At 32.6% G+C, this 17,632-nt stretch overlaps 1 protein-coding gene across 1 annotated transcript; it reads left to right on the top strand.

The window, feature by feature from the left end:
* The first annotated feature begins 3,789 nt into the window (after positions 1 to 3,789).
* Positions 3,790 to 4,612, top strand: LOC113763551 (mitochondrial import inner membrane translocase subunit TIM23-3). The gene has a single exon (XM_027307385.1). It carries the CDS (start codon positions 3,868 to 3,870, stop codon positions 4,444 to 4,446), a length of 579 nt encoding a protein of 192 aa, XP_027163186.1. The 5' UTR covers positions 3,790 to 3,867; the 3' UTR covers positions 4,447 to 4,612.
* The last annotated feature ends 13,020 nt before the right edge of the window (positions 4,613 to 17,632 follow it).

Genomic DNA, 17,632 nt, shown 5'->3' with positions numbered 1-17,632 from the left:
TAAAAGGCCTAAAAATCCAAAATTTATATGCTATTGAAGGAGAGGCATAAAGAATGTTAAACTACCAGAACAAAATCACATATAGTAACTAGTAAGTTCAAGTAAATGTCAAATTAATTAAAAGAGTAAATACCAAAGCAAATTCCGTACTATGACTACTTCTTCCCCCTTATCTTCATATGTGTATTTAGAATTCTAGATTTTCTTTAGCTTATTATTTCATCTAATATATATATATATATTTGCTATTCTTATCTATTAATAATTGGTTAATCTTGATTATACATTCTAACTTGTTTGTATGTCCTTTGATAATTTAATTGAAACGTAAAAATGTATCAATCTGGAGCTGTGGTGAACTATAAATAGCGACAATAACAAATAATGAAACAATAGTAAAACTAAATGAACGATTAGAATAACACAAATAATAATAGTAGAGAGAAGGAAATGATAGAATGAGGTGAGGGAGAAAACAAAATGATAAAAGTACAAATTCACGGTCACTTAACACCCAAAGGCATATAAAATTATTATACCATCATTGTAGATGAAAAAAATAATAAAACACTTATTAGAAGAGTTAATTTTATATACACTACTAGTGCAAATACTGTACACTATCACAATTAGATATATGACACATATATATGTATATATATAATTTGGATTTCAAATTCAAATTCAAATTAGTTATCATATATCTAATAGTGATAGTGTATATACTATTAATGTATACAATATTAATTCTAATTAAATGAGGGCAAAGTATGGATAAAATGAATTGAGTAAATCTTTTATGTGCTGTTAGTGAGAGGTTTAAATACATGTCATATATGCAAAATTTAGTGTTCATTACAAATTAAATGACGTGACATGCATCTAAACCCATATATGCTGACATTGTAAGAAAAATTAATCCAAATGAATTTAAGGAAGAAACTAAAACATATCTCTAATGATTCATGTAATTAAGCCCTAGTAGTAATGAGGTGAGCCCACTTGAATCAGTGTATAAAATATTAATGCTAATTAAAAGATGGCAAAATATTGATAAAATTAATTGGATAAATCTTTTATGCACTATTAATGTATACACATGCGAGTTCAAATGCATGTCGTATATGCAAAATTTGGTGTTCAAGTATAAATTAGAAAATGAATTTACGGAAGAAAGTAAAACATACATCTAATGATTGACATAATTAAGCTCTGGTAGTAGTCAAGTGAGCCCACTAGCTTCATGGGCTTAGGCCTGCAAGGGGTATAACTGATGATGTGATGCTTAGTTTATATACCTGTTTTTTTTTTTTTGGTTGCCTGCCACGGTATCCAGGGCTTTGCCCTGACTAATCCGTTGGTCGACCCGGGTCGCACACCTGGCTGTGGTGGGTGAGTCTCCCAACAAGGATAGCTGCATACGCCAGGTTTCGAACCCGAGACCTGCTTAAGCGGAACCAAGCTGCTTACCACTTGGCCCAACCCCAGTTGGTTATATACCTGTTTAACTTGACCATTATGGGAATCAATAGACCATAAGGCAAATGCAATCTATTCTAAAATTTTCTCTTGGGACTTGTAAGGCTTTATTTTCTCTTGGGATAATTTCAGAAACCTCCCCTGAGGTTTCTTACTATTTCATTAGCCTCCCTCCAAATTTTAAAAATTATGCTAACTTCCCTTGAGTTTAATTATTTTGTAACATTTAGACCCAACCAGTAATTGAAAAGTGATATTAGGAGAGAAAAAAAAAATAATTTCATCATTACCCTTCATCTACTATATTATTTAATTAATTTAATACCAATTCACACATTAAAGAAACCACTATTGTTGTTTATCATTAAAAATCAAATCACATATAGCATCGAAAAATAGTATGTCATTCTATATTTTTTCACTTAATACAAGACTCAAATTACTTTTTTTAGTTCCATACTTAATATCAAATATAATCAACAACAAATAATAAAAAAATTTGCAATCGAAACATTACAAAGAGAAAATTTTAACATCATAAATATTCTTGTCAACATATTAAGATTAGCTGTGGAGATTTTTATAGTATTAAAGTTAGCTCTTTTCAATGTTTTGGTTGCATTTTTTTGATGATTTGTTATTGATGATGTTTGACAATGGATCTATAATTGAAAGAATAATTTGGATCTTATATTAAGTGACATATATAGAATAATATACTATTTTTTGATACCATATGTGATTTGATCCTTGATGAGAAACAACAAATTCTAGTGTTTTTCTTTAATGTGTAGGCTAGTATTAGATCAACTAAATAATATAGTAGATAAGAGGCAATGATGAAATCCTGATAGCTTGTTTCTCCTAATATCACTTTTTTGTTATTGGTTGGGTCTAGATCTTACAAGATAATAAATCTCAAAGGAGGTTAATTTAATTTTTGAAATTTAAAGGGAGACCAGTAAAATAGTCAGAAACCTCAGGGGTAGTTTCTGAAATTATCCCTTTTCTCTTAGAAACTAATTACAGTTATTAAAAAAAAAAAAAAGCACGTAAGGTACATATGAAATTCAAGCAACAAACTCATAATGGTTTTTTTGCCCCCTCCACCTTAAAAAATAAAGAGAAGTAAAACGAGATGAGAAAACTTGTATTTCATGCTATCAGTTTTTTTTAATCAACTAGCAACATTTAGACTAATCCTTCTCTAACCTACACTAGAGGAGGGTTCAATTGAGTCAAGCCAAATCATATTGAGTTTTTTTTTTCACTATCCATATTAGTTAACACATATACTTAAGTTTCTTTTTTCTTTTTTCATAGCCAAGCCAAACCATGAAACTATAGTTACAATTACAAAAAAAATATTTACTTAAGCTTAGTTTACCAGTTCACTTGTATACCGTATTATCTATGCTACGGATTTTAAACATTACTGGTTACCCTAGACGTAATTAAATTATATATGAGGAGGTTTTTTTATTAAAATTTATTAACTATTACAGGAAAGACTTTAATCTAATGGCTAAGTGAGATCTCAGGATTCAAATCTCTCTTTTTTTCCTCACTTCTTAAATCCCAACCTACCCTTGTCTAAAGAAAAAAAAAAAGGATAAAGTAGGACCTCTAAAGACTGACCACCCTCTATTGTTGTTTTTCTAGCGTATTTAAAGTTCCCAATCAATCAAATAATATGAACATTGAGTGTGTTTAAGTGTGTTTGGATAGCCAAATAATGGCCACAAATTTTTTGCTTACATCACAAATATAATTTCCAACACACCTTTTTATCTTCCCAATTATCTTTTTATCTCACATACGTCACATCACAAAAAGTACTACAGTAATTATTGCAAATATTTCAATTACCTTTGCACGATAGTAACTTTTGTAAGCTTGGTCCAATTGATTCTTATAATTCAACATAATTGATTAAATCGCAATTTTGAATTCTAATCTCAAATTTTTTTATTCTATTGATGCCGTGGAGTTTGGAAGTTTTTCAAGTCATATATTGGCACATGCCAAATAAATACCCATTCTACTTGCACCTATGTTCTATATTCCTTCTTATAGAATTTTCTAAAATATTTTAGAGATCCAAAAAGGGGAAAAAATTAAACAAAAAGTCGATCAAATGCCCCAAAAAAGAAAACAAAAATGAAGGAATTTGACACAAAAAAAAGTGCCCCAAAAGGAGAAAAAATAGAGAAAACGAAAAAAATCATGTGTACAAGTCCTGGTACGACTCTGCCTCAAAACTATATAAGTCAATCAAAAACCTCAACCCCAAAGGTCAAAACCCTTAAACCCTACGTTATTAATCCCAAACTCTGATAGGGATTCCTCCCCTTCTCTCCTCATCATCGAACAATTCCCACGGCGAACATGTATTCACCGCCGGAAAACCGAACCGACAACAAAACTCGTCAGTATAATCCCTACCAAGACCTCGAAAGCTACAGCCATCTGCAACCGCTTAAAACCCTTTACGATCTCCCAACTTCCCCTGAATTCCTCTGCTACGAAGATGCCCTCAAGAAGCGTCGATCAACCACGGAGAATATCACGTTCTACACAGGTACATCCTACTTGCTCGGGGCCGTCACCGGCGGAATCACCGGAACGTTGTCAGGCCTCAGGGCAGCCGAAGCAGGGGAGTCTTTGAAGGTTAGGATGAGTCGGGTTCTCAGCTCCGGCGGCCACTCCGGCAGGAAATTCGGGAACAATATGGGTATTTTGGGGCTGATTTTTGCTGGGCTTGACAGTGTGGTTTATGATCTTAAAGGGGAAGTTGATGATGGTTTGAACCCTGTTTTGGCTGGGCTTGGTACTGGGGTCCTTTTTAAGGCCGCTGCCGGACCCAGATCGGCTGCTGTCGCCGGAGCACTTGGTGGCTTGGCCGCTGGTGCGGCTATTCTTGGGAGGAATGTGATGAAGAGATTTATGCCGAATCTACCGATTTGACCCTTGATTCATCCTCGTTGAGGGTACAGTTGGGGTTTCAGACTTAGGTTTTTGGGATTTCCGTTAGGCTATTCTCTTTATTTATTTATTTTTTGATTTTGTGAATGTAATTTAGTCTGTTGACTTGTCTGATGCTATGGATGAAGGTTTGCTGCTGCGTTGTTTTGTTTTGTTTTCTCTTTGGAAGTTTAGCTAAAATCTATTCTAGAAATTGGGGGTGGATATATATATATATATATATATATATATATATATATCTAGTATAGATATCGATATTTTGTTGCTTTTATGGGATCATATGTGATTTAGGGTCCGTTTGTTTCGGGTGAAAATGTTTTCCAGGAAAATATTTTCCTAATTTCCCGTGTTTGGTTGCACAAAAGTTACTGAAAACATTTTTCTATGTAAAATATTTTCACTCATCTTATGGAAAACAACTTCCCTTCCAAACTTACTGAAGTTGTTTTCCAAAATGCATGCATCCCGCCTGTAGTATGTTCCAAACTTACTGAAAACATCTTGTAGTATGTTCTTTTTTTTTTTTTAGTGTAAACAGGAGGATTCGAACCTAAGATCTCTTCCTTACACTCCCTCCCCCGTACCACCCAACCCAACCCAACCCAACCCTCCCCCTAGTATATTCAAAATAAAAAAAAAATCTCGTCCTGCTCATCCTATGCTAGTAATTAATTATGTATAATAGGGACATTCTTTTCTAGAGACACTTTCAGCAGTGAGAGTGCAAGATATATGTCATAATAAGCATTGCATGTGATTGATATTTGACACTAAATGACCAGCAATTTGTTTATTGCTTAAGGAGATATTTTTTATTCATATATACATTTCTCCAAGATTTTTTAAAGTTAAACAATGAGATAAATTTTCTTATTTTGCATGGGAAGAAGTATGTAGTTATAATGTGTAGAAAGTAAAGATAGAGATAAAAGTGAAAATATTTCAAAAGTTAAACAAACACCAGAAAAATGAAGTAAGAAAATATTTTCAATAAGCTAACCAAACACCTGAAAATGATGAAAGGGAAATGATTTTCATGGAAAATTACTTCCACGAAAAATATTTTCCCAAGGAAAACATTTTACTTCCAACCAAACAGACCCTTATTGATTTATCTAATGGAGCAGAGGCTAAAGATTTTTAACTGACCTCAGATAATGCACCAAGACTAGCATCCCTGTTGAGTGCGAGCCAGGCTTTCGAGTTCACCGGGAAGACTTTTGGAAGGAAAAAAAAGATAAAAAAGTAATTAAAAAAATAATCATAAATGTTGAATTTAAATTTATATGCTAACGAGTTTAAATCATATGTCATAGAACATGAATTTAAATTAAAAACTCAAATTATACATATGTGACATACATCAAAACTTGTTGTTAGTGCAAAAAAAAAATAACTACACTATCAATGCAAAATAATTACACTATCAATGCATCAAAAATTAATCTTTTAATCTTTAATTTATTGGGTGAAGTGTTTTTCCGGTGAATCTCTTGACTTCGCCTTGCTCCATGCTTAAGTTAGCTTTTGAGGAAAAGGAGAACCTTATGACTAGAGGAAAAAAATGAGATGGTAGGGGGAATTGTAGTTTATTCCCAATGAATCCTTGCCCTAGGAAAGACGAAGTACTTGCACCTTGCATGAGTGGGTCACGGTGTGCCATGCATACTTCAAGATTATGTCTACGACCTCCACGTTGAGGTCATTAGGCAGTCATTAAAATCCGATTCGGAGCTCGGTTCGAAAAGGTGATCGATCATCGATTTAACTGTGGATTGGATAATTCAACCGCGGGTTGCACAGTAACTATATTATGTAATATAATAATATATTTTTATTTATAAAGATAATAAAAATTTTAAATTGATAGTTCAATCAGCGGTTTAATTGACAGTTTTTTCTTGATTCATCAATTGAATCACTAAATTATTAACTGATCAATAAATTTATTACTTGATCGATCTAATTAGTAATCCATTTCAATCGTATGCCTAGTTTACTAGGTTGATCGATTCAATTACCGAACAAGGCCGGCTCGGATTTTATACCTATGTCATTAGGTGATGTGGTGCATGGAACCTATTCAACACTTAAATTTTTATTTTGATGGTTCGTTGAGTTACTTTCACCTCTTGATACTTGAAGGACACTAAGGATGGCAATGCCGCGCCGCACCGCGGGGGTAGAAATGGGGGCGGGGCGGGGGCGGGGATGGGGGCAAAATATTTCCCCCCGCCTTAAAACGGAGCGGGGGTTGGGGAAACATACACCCGCCCCATCCCTCGCCCCATCCCCCGCATATTATATATATATATATATATATATAATACAATCCTAAATTTCTCAAAGTTGTACCCTTACTTACAAGTACAACGCTAGTCAGTGTCAATGGCAGCCGCAACAACTGAAGAAATTTCTTGGACTATTGTTGATTTGTTTCTAACCCCCTCCTCCCAAAGACTAAGCTATCCAATTCCAACCTGTTTTACTCCTAACCCTTTTTTATTTCGATTGGTTCTCTTCCTCCGCACTGATTGTAACTTGACTTGTTATGCTTTATTCCATCTTGACAGCTTTTTAATCTTATTTAACATTGTTTACAATTGTATTATTGTAAATGAACATTTATGATAAGTTGATTTCTTCCCCCGCAGGTAGGGGTGGGCACGGGTCGGGTACCCGCCCCTAACATGATTTGGCTGACCCGACCCTAATATATCGGATCAGTCATTTTGCGACCTTAACCCGCTCCTAATGTCTTCGGGTACCCGCTATTCGGATATCCGAAAAAAGGGGCGGGTCATAGGGTACCCGCTCCTGACCCGCCCCTAAAAAAAAACTATTTTTCAATAAAAAAATTATTTTCCACTTAATATCAACATGTTTTTCAATAAAAAAACATGATTTTCCAATTAATATTGGTAGAGATATTGTAATTAAAGTCCATACATCACCATTCTCACACAGTTTATCCAACAATCAAATCGATCTCATAAATTTAGTACATATTAGAATTATAATATCTAATGGACAAAACGAAGTTTCATAATAATTTTGAGTACATCACCATTTTCACACATTTCATCCTTCTACAACACAACAAACACAAGGATAATAAGTATTTTTGCAACTTCCCCAACTTCCTTAAGGATGTTATGGTACAAGACTGCATCCCAAATAAGTTGATTGTGAAATCAAGTTTGGAAAAGAATTGAATAGAACTAATTATTTTTGGAAAAAATATAACCTTAAAAATTCTTCCCCAACTTTTTTACATCTTTGGAATAGACCTTATGGTATTAAAGGTGATGAAAAAGAAAAATAATTTCTTACACTAAATAAAAGAGACAAATTTAAGAGACATAATTGCAATAAAATAAATCAAATAAATAAACAAGTGAAAGACACAAATGTTTTAATTATCTAGCTAACAGAAAATTGAAACTCCAAACACAAATCTTTGATTGAATTGATGCAAAATTTGCAGGCAAGATCGATGGAGGTAGAATAAAAATAAAAAAGATGAAAGGGATGAACAATTTTTATAACAGAGTTTCACAAATTTTTTTTCATTTTGTTCATTTGGTTCATGCTTCACCGAGAATATTTGCTTTCTTCAAACAAGATGAGGAGAAGTGGGTCATATAGGATTAGAATATGAGGCTGTGAGTCATTTCACTTGCACTTAGAATTAAAAATTACAAAGTTATAAAAAGATCCCTAATTTTTTAATATTTATAAAATATACCCTGCGGGTCGGGTATCCGCGAATTTTTATTTTTCTGATCCTTATTCGTACCCGATTTTTGCGGGTACCCGACCCTTATCTGCTCTGCTAAGAAAAATCGGATCGGATTCATCGGGTTTTCGGATCAACGGATTTTTTGCCCACCCCTACCCGCGGGGGACTGTGGGGGAAACGGGGCGGGGGCGGGGGCGGGGGAGGGGTGGGGGGTAAGGGGTGGGAGACGGGAGGAGTTATTTGACAATGGGGCGGGGGGTGGGGGAAGGATCCCCCGGCCCAATCCCGCCCCATTGCCACCCCTAAAGGACATCCGTGAGTCGAATATCTCACTGGGTGGGACCTGTCCTTTTTAAATTTTGTCCTTCTTCAGTGGTATTAAAAGAATTTTCCAAATAATAATGGGCCTGTTTGGAAGTGAGTTTTTTGACCAAGTTTTTTACCTACTAATTTTTTAACAACTTTTGCTACAGGAACCCAAAAAACTTCTTAAAATTTTTTTCCTATACACTTCAAAAATAATATACAAAAAATTTTCGAAAAACTTTTCTTTTTTTTCCTCCCTCATCCAATCCAACCCACCATGCCAGCCACCACCTCCACCACCTGTACCGACGCCGGTCACCTCAAAAAATTTTTTTCCTGTCCCTCACCCTCACCCCCTCTCCTCTGCAGAAAGAGGAGTAACGCTGTCGTTTATGCCGGGGGTTGGGCCAACTATCTCTCTTTATTTATTGTTTTTTTTTTTTTTTTACAAATCACCCAAAGTGGAGTTAGGGTTGGGGGATCCGTTATTTCCATGGCGGGCATAGAAAGAATTGCAGCGGCGGGAGGAACTGGAATTAGAAGTGGAAGTGGAATAGGTGGAGGAGGAGGAGGTGTCTCAGTCTCAGAGGGGGGGAGAGGAGAAAAGAAAAAAAAAAAAGAACAGAGCCAAGCAGGGGCATGGAGGTCGAACGACTGAAGTGTGCTGTGGTCGCATTGTGGAGAAGGCGCACCAGGAGCTGGGCTGGCTGATGAGCGTGCGGAGAAGGTCGGGGGCGCTGGCGCTTTGGTGCACCTACGTTTCTGGTCGAAGAGGCGCCGGAGGTGGTGGTCGACGCTCCAAGAAACAAGGGGAGGGAGAGGGGGGAAGGGGCAGTGGGAGAGCGGGTGGCAAGGCAGAGAAGGTGGCGGGGCAGCGGGGGAAGGGTGGCGTGCAGAGGGGAGGGGAAGAGGGGGAGGGGGTGGCGGAGCAGCGAGGGAAGGGGCAGCGGGGGGAGGGGTTGGTGTGCAGAGGGGAGGGGAAAGGCAGAGGAGAGGGGTGGCGGGAGAGGGAAGGAAGAAGAAGAAGAAGAAAGAGAGGAAAGAAAAGAAAAAGGAAAGAAAGAAAAAGAAAAGGAAAGAGAAAGAAAAAAAGAAAAGGAAAAAAAATTTCACCTTACAAAAACTTCTACAAAAATTTTTACCTTACAAAAACTTCTACAAAAATTTTTTTCACCTTTCAAAAACTTCTACAAAATTTTTTCAAAAACTTCTACAGTGCACTACAGTAAAGTTTTAGACAGACTCTCAAAAAACTCAGGTTCCAAACAGGCCCATTATGTATCCAAACAAACTAATTTCAAATTTTGGTTCTCATTGGACAAGTTTGGGATGGATTGAGTTGGTACTCAATTCGTAGTAAAAATATTTCTGGTAAACAGATCGAATTTTATTATGATGTTGCATTGTATTCTGCTCCTTTTGACTTGTGATGACTGAAGTTTTGTTTGTAAATGATTAGACGAGTTGTTTACTTCCTTTTTTTTTTGGGTGCAATTACACCTTGTGCAATTTTTTCTTTCAATTATTGCTAAAAGAATTAGAGATGAGCAGCTACTAAACAACATCTTCGATTAAGATAAGATATGGAGGAAATAAATTGTTATAAATAATTCATGAAGCAAACTAAACCCAAAAAACGATGAAATAAAGTTTGAAACTGATTGTTGTTCCATGGAGAATTAAGAAACAGGGCTTGATGCACCTATAATTACAGAGCTCCCAATGATCTGTATGTATCCAGTAAATTGAAAGGAAGCTGTTCAAGTTCTAAGGACTTTACACGTTGCCAAGGTTCACGGTCAAGCACTTTGGGGCACCAAAGTGCAGATTCTTGATTGAAATTAAACGACCTGTTCAGAATTAGATGGTGAAATAGGGTACCATGTCTTTACGGTGTCAACTATCGTAGACAATTTGAACACTTTGCCTAGGATGTCAGTGGTTTCGGGCCTCTCGGCTCATTTTTGTCCTCTTGCTTGGAATGTTGTCACGCTTGGGAATTAGGCGGCTACGGTTGACTTTCGATGCATTTAAAATAGGTATTATACTTCTTCAAAATTTTGGTATATACTTAGTTGCATGCAAGTTGGGCGGGGGAGGGGTGGGTTGAATCGTATGGGAGGAGAATATGTAAGTATGAGATATCGGATTCGAAACTTTTCATTTACACTTAGAAGGGGATGAAAGATAGGTTGGATAGTATAAAAGAAAGGAATGTAAATGTGAGATCCTGAATTCGAGATCTCACACGTACACTTGATAAAAAGGTAGGGGAGGAAGGAAGGGACGACTTGAATAATACAGGAATAGGGAATATATGTGATAGATCTCGAATTTGAAACCTTCAACTGATACTAAAAAATAAAATTACAAAATTTTCTATCAATAAAGTTATGTAAACGTACGTTATATCATGTAAAAATTATAACCAAAAAAAGTTACAAAATTTTCTTACAAAATTTTCTATCAAAAAAATTATGTAAACGTACACTATATCGTGTAAAAATTATAACAAGTGCACAACTGCACAGCTGCAGTGAACCTGTCGAAAGTCTGTAGTACTGCGGCATTCTATCTTGTTTATCTACTGGAATATTGGGATTCAGTAAACACATACAATCAGAATGCATATACACATATGATGTGTGTGATGGCTCAAAATAGAAGCACTATTTACATTCCCTCATCAAATTCAATAAATTCACAGGAAAATCAAACAGATACACAACAGATGTTTTGTTCTAGTCAAAATAGAACTAAAGAATAAGCCATTTTGCTCATCAACGTAATTGCATATGATAAATGCAATTATTTGAACATATCAGGGACCATAATGCATTATTTTATTTTTGAAGGACTACAAAGGGATTATGTATAGATGTAGGAGCCACTCTTTTCCTGCTTTTAAAGACCTGGTTATTTTTATTTATTTATTTATTTATTTTGAATACTTGCAAAGAGATTTCTTTTGCTTGTCATTCATATGAGCAGAATAGACTACATAAATAGGATCCAACTCAATGCAACCCGTGAAAGCCTTTCAATTTTTTTTTTTTTTTTATCGCAAACAAATTTCTTTCAATTCTCATTGATCATATGAGCAGAATAGAACATGCAAGGAGGATGCAACCCCAAAAAGCCATCAACGGAAAAATAAAGTAACAAAATCAGTGACGGACATAAGGGGGCTTCAAATCCTCTGTCCCCAAACTCCTCTTGTCCCTCTGTCCCTTGTTCCACTTCCTGCCACGTGTTTATCATAATAAATGATGTTTTACAGATTCTTCTATCTTTCTCACAGAGTAATAGAAATGGGTAAATCATCATCATCCTCGCAAACTAGGATGGCTTTGTACTGACAGCATGACCGAATTTCCCTGTCTTCATTCTTAAAAACTTGATTAGATTCGATGTGTACTATGTACATTATCAATGGATAAGTATGCTCAATCAATCGTTTAGACATTTTCTATATTACCATACATATAATTGGGAAATCAAAATTAACACCATATCAGATATTTTTACATTTCACATTAAAATTTCTACAGACAAATGCTACGTTTTTGTACGAAAACAAAATTCCCATTAGCTCTAAGCTCATTTGAAAATCTAACATAAAAAGACCAAAGAAAAATTCAGAAGAATACTTGGTTGTTGATGGCTATTGATGCTCTCTCCTTAACAATTCTTCTCACTTCTCCATGCTAGCAAAAGCACATAAGTTTAGACCTACCAGCAAAGAGGCTAATATGGAGAAGAATGTACTGGTGGCTGCTTAGAAAATGCAGAAATTAAATTAAGTAATTAAAGGGGATTTTGCAGTTTAGCATGACAAAAAATGATTTTTGACTCTACAAATTTGGCTCACACCGCTCACTTGCTTTCAAAAAGGAAGAATCCACGTGGCAGCCAATGGTAACAAGGGGACAGAGGATGGCAAGCCGACATAAGGGGGGAGGGCGCGGCACTCTAGCTTTCCAAAATATTGCATAAAGACTGTAAAATTTACCCAAAGAGTTTTAGCTTTAAACTATATATATATATATATATATATATATATATTAAGTATAAGTGGGAAGCTTTGAACTCAATAGTAATTTTCAATTACACTAAAAACTCTATCAATTTGCCCGCCCCCAACATATTTATAGTTAGTTAGGTTGTTAATTTCCTTTAATTTCTGCTTTAAAAAGAGTGTTCTATAATAAACTAACTCTAGATTCCTCAATTAAAAAATATCTCACAATCAACCAACTCTACTTTCCTATTACTTTAAGTTTTAAATATTAGCTTAGAAAATATTAATTTCACTTATTTAAGTTTCCAAAAAAAAAAAATTAGATTCTTTATATCAGTTAATCGTAGGAAAACATTATACAAATAGGAAACAATTGACAAGGAAATTCATGGAAAAAAATTCTATTTATATATCATCTACATGAAATTTAAAAAAAAAACAACAATCGATGTATTATGTATAAGTGAGAAGCCAACTCCTAAAGCCGCCAATTTTCTTGACCAACCACACATCAATCTTTGATCTTACCCAATTTCGTTTATCTCACCTCAAACACCTACTCTTCCTATCTTCCTAAAGGCAAGTCTAATTTTTTCTCTGTTTACAATTCTTCCAATTATATTTTAATTCATATTCATTAATTCTTTGGAGGTCATGCTTATTTTAAGTCTGTCATTTAAAAATTTTTTTATGATTATTAATTTGTCAATTATTCTTATTCTAACTTGAATCTTAGAAATTTAGTCGTAATTTGCATAGCCTCGATGTGATTTATAGAATTTAGTTAGTTTTAGTATGATTTTGGCCCCTGAGTTAATTTTATCTTTTATAGTCAAACATATGAAATCAAATTATAAAATATTTCAGGTCACAAGACAATAAAATAAGAATGCCTCCAAAACCAATTGATTCTTTTTTCGAGTGAAAATAGTCCCCCGATAGAGAAGAGACGTCTCATTCCAAGGAAACTCCTCCAATTGAGTCGTTTAGTTTCGTATGCCTCAAATTGCTAGAAAACCAAGTAATGGAGAGTCTAATTTCATGTTTTACTTTCTATTGAACTTTTATTTTAAGTTTGTGTGCTTTATTTGTTAAGTGTTTTCTTAAATTGTTTATTTCGCCCCCTTTAAATCAAAATCCTACGGCTCCGTTTAGATTAGCTGTTTTTGGGGTTGTTTTTCAAAAACACAACTGTAGCATTTCGAATCTGAAAAACAAGTCCGTTTGGATTAGTTGTTTTTGGGGTTGTTTTTCAAAAACTATATGAAAAACTTTTACTGTAGATTTTTTTGGATTATTTTTAGAGGTATTTTTGAAACATATTTTTGAGTATTTTTAGAATATTATAATTTTTATATTTTTATATAAATATACATTTATGCATTTATAATACATTTATATTTACAAATGTATAAATGTATATTATTATAAATGTATAAATTATAAATGAATATTATATAAATGTATAAATTATAAATTATAATTTTTATATAAATATACATTTATGCATTTATAATACATTTATAAATAAATATATTTATATATTCATATAAAAATATATAAATGTATTATATTCTATATAATACATAATATAAATATATTTATAAATGTATAAGTGTATATTATTATAAATGTATAAATTATAAATGAATATTATAAATATATTATAAATTATAAGTGTATATTATTATAAATGTAGAAATTAATATATTATAAATATATATTAATATTATGTAGAAATGTATTTATATAATTAATATAAATGTATATATGCATTAATATTATGTATAAATGTAAAATTAATATTATGTATATTAATATAAATGTATAAATGTATTATATTATATATAATACATAATATAAACGTATATTTAAATGTATAAGTGTATGTTATTAAAAATGTATAAATTATAAATGAATATTATATAAATGTATAAATTAATATATTATAAATATGTTTTAATATTATGTTGAAATGTATTAATATAATTAATATAAATGTATACATGTATTAATATTATGTATAAATGTAAAATTAATATTATGTATATTAATATAAATGTATAAATGTATTATAAATGTATTATATTATATATAATATATAATATAAATGTATATTATAAATATACATAAATATTTATATATTATGTATAAATGTACATTTATATAAATGTATAATATATTATATATTATATTATATATAATTTATATAACATAAAATATTTATGTAAATATATTATAAATATATAAAAATATATTTTAAATAAAATAAAATATTTATGATATGTATATGTAAATATATAACATTAGAAATGTAAAATATATATAATATACATTAATATTAATATAATTTATATATAATATACATAATTGAAATATACATATTAATATATATTATAAAACAAAATTGCATAAATATATTTATAAATTTATATATAAATAAATGTATTTATATAAATATATAATATTTATTTCAATTGACATAATATATATAATATTATACATAATTGAAATAAATATATTTATATTAATATAATATATATATAATATACATAATTGAATATACATATTAAAATACATAATTGAAATATACATATTAAAATATATAATTAAAATATATTGAAATATACATATAAAATACATAATTAAAATATACAAATTGAAATATACTTATTAAAATATACAAATTAAATATGCATAATTGAAATATATTTGGAGTTGTTTTTGATATATTGTTTGGATTGGTGTTTTTGAAGTTGTTTTTGAAATACACATTTACTGTAGCATTTGGAATGTGAAAAATAGTTTTTCAAAAACAGGCTCAAAAACACCAATCCAAACGTACCCGTAAGTTCTATGGAAGTATGACGAATCTTGAAAGTGTTCGGACAAATTGGTCTCTGGCCTTTATTCCAAATTTAAAACTTTTAATCATGATGTAATAGGTTTAAGGTCTTGCCTTCTCCTGACCGTTGACTGCTTAGCACCCTATCATTTCGAGGTAGAAATTCCCTGACTGTACCTTCCTTTTTTTTTGGGTCCCGGGGGAGGGGGGAGATGGTTCGAGAATACTAGTGTACTTTTTATTTTAACACTTGAAAATATCTCCAGCGCACCTGCCAACTTGGTCCTACTGACGGTTCGGATCAAACCGTAAAACTCGGCTCGATCTAGGCTATTAATTTCTAGGGATAATTTCAGAAACCTCCCCTGAGGTTTCGTGAAATATCACTAAACTCCTCCCACGTTTTCAAAATCTCTCTTACCATCCCTCAAGTGATTGTGGTGTCACATGTCACTATCAAAATGGAAATAATAACCTCATTTCTTCTAACAATTATTTAGCATATGAAAAGCAAAAAAAAAAAAAAAAGAGAAAGAAAGCATGTAATAGCCTAAAGCCCGGGAAACAATTGGTCCACTTACAAAAAAAAAATGTTTGGATTTCTAGTTCAATTTTTTCCTTTAACATTGGACTTTATAATTTGACTTGAATTTGGGGCCAATACATAATAGTTTTGATTTTTCATGTGCACTTAGTATAAACCATTATTGATATTGTGCAAGCGTCTTGATAATTTTTTAATATAACCAAATATTTTTTTTAAAAAAAAATTACCGATGGCCACCTTTGCTTTTAGTTTCATACTTACCTTAGTTCACTAGTTATTTCTTAATCTATTATCCTTAGTTGGGGTAAAGAAATCAGCACCATGTCTTTCGACATCCAACACTGGTAGCAAGTTTAAAAACGAGAATAGGATCCTTATTTTTACCCTTTCGATATCTTTTTTAATATTTTTTCTTTTATTTTATTTTTCTTTCAATTTTCTTCCTTTCACTGATATAACCGAACATGTGGCTACGATAATATTCTTTAGAATATCGAATTTTTTTTATGCATACGTCCAATAATAATACCCTTATAACAAGGGTGAGTTGAAAGGAAACTAACTTTGTATATATTGAAAAAAACTGGGGTGGTTTTGAATGGTTGTTCTTGGGAGTTTTTGTGAAAAAAAAGTTAAATATATATTTTTCTATTTACATTGCTGATTACAAAGTTTTAAAGTTCCAAGAAGGTGTACAAATAACATAGCACAAACAAATAAATAAGTGTAAAATGTCATACTTTTTGATAGCTAGTCATTTTCTTGTACCAATTTCCTCTCAATCTGCCCATTTTTTAAAGCTATTTCTGCCTTTTAATATTGCTGCCAGGAAGCCAAAACTAACAGTTGCCTTCCAAACGGTCATTCACCTTTCTCACTTGCAGTCCAATTTTCATGCATTTCACACTTTGACCCCCTCACTTTCTATGTAGATTTTTTTTGGTCAGCTTAAGGGTATTAAGGGAACTAAAAGACTCTCTCTCCTCCAAAATGCATTTTCTATTAATACTTTTGGTTAGAGGGGCTGGCATTGTTAACAAAATGGCAATTCAAAGCGTGGTAAAAGAGATTTTGAAAATGTGGGGGGAGGTTAGTGATATTTTATGAAACCTCAAGGGAGGTTTCTGAAATTATTTCTAAATTTTAAAGTATCAAAATCAATAATCCAAACCAAGTTGCTTGATAAGTGTTTTTTATGCACTATATTTTGTGGTTATTTTAGGAGCTTTTGTTTCACTTTTTGAGTGGAATATGGGATTGAAGTGGTAATTTTCCCAAAGAAGAATGCTTGAGTAATTTGACTATTTTGTCCATTTTTAGTTGCTTTGGAATATGGGTTGTTTTTGTAGGAAAAAATGGGCCAAAGATTTGAAAGAGTTGGTCGCCAAGTTAAACAAAAAAGTAAGAAGTGTTTAAGCATGAAAATGGTGGCGAGTTAGGGGAGTGAAACCAGCAGAGGCTGAACTGGTTTCTGGGCCGGTTTATTGGTAGATTGGTTTCCCTGTTTTTACTTCAACACATTACTCAGAAAACGGCCATGAAACAGGCCTTACTTGGGATGGTTTCTCCCACGGTTTTCCTCAGCCAAAAATTTTGCTTGCAAGTTGCACAACTTATTTCTTTTGGGCCATATTTCTTTGCTTTTGTTGGAAAAGTTGAGGAGACATTTTGGTGGTTAGAAGAAAGGACCAAGCAATTTCAAGAATA

The sequence above is a fragment of the Coffea eugenioides genome, chromosome 2, assembly GCF_003713205.1.
Source record: "Coffea eugenioides isolate CCC68of chromosome 2, Ceug_1.0, whole genome shotgun sequence".
NCBI classification, from domain to species: Eukaryota; Viridiplantae; Streptophyta; class Magnoliopsida; order Gentianales; family Rubiaceae; genus Coffea; species Coffea eugenioides.
The sequence above is the reverse complement of the archived record's forward strand: the minus strand, read 5'-3'. Positions and strand labels throughout refer to the sequence as shown.

Coding starts and splice junctions, on each gene's coding strand:
- LOC113763551 (XM_027307385.1), top strand. CDS start 3,868: ATGTATTCACCGCCGGAAAACCGAACCGACAACAAAACTCGTCAGTAT.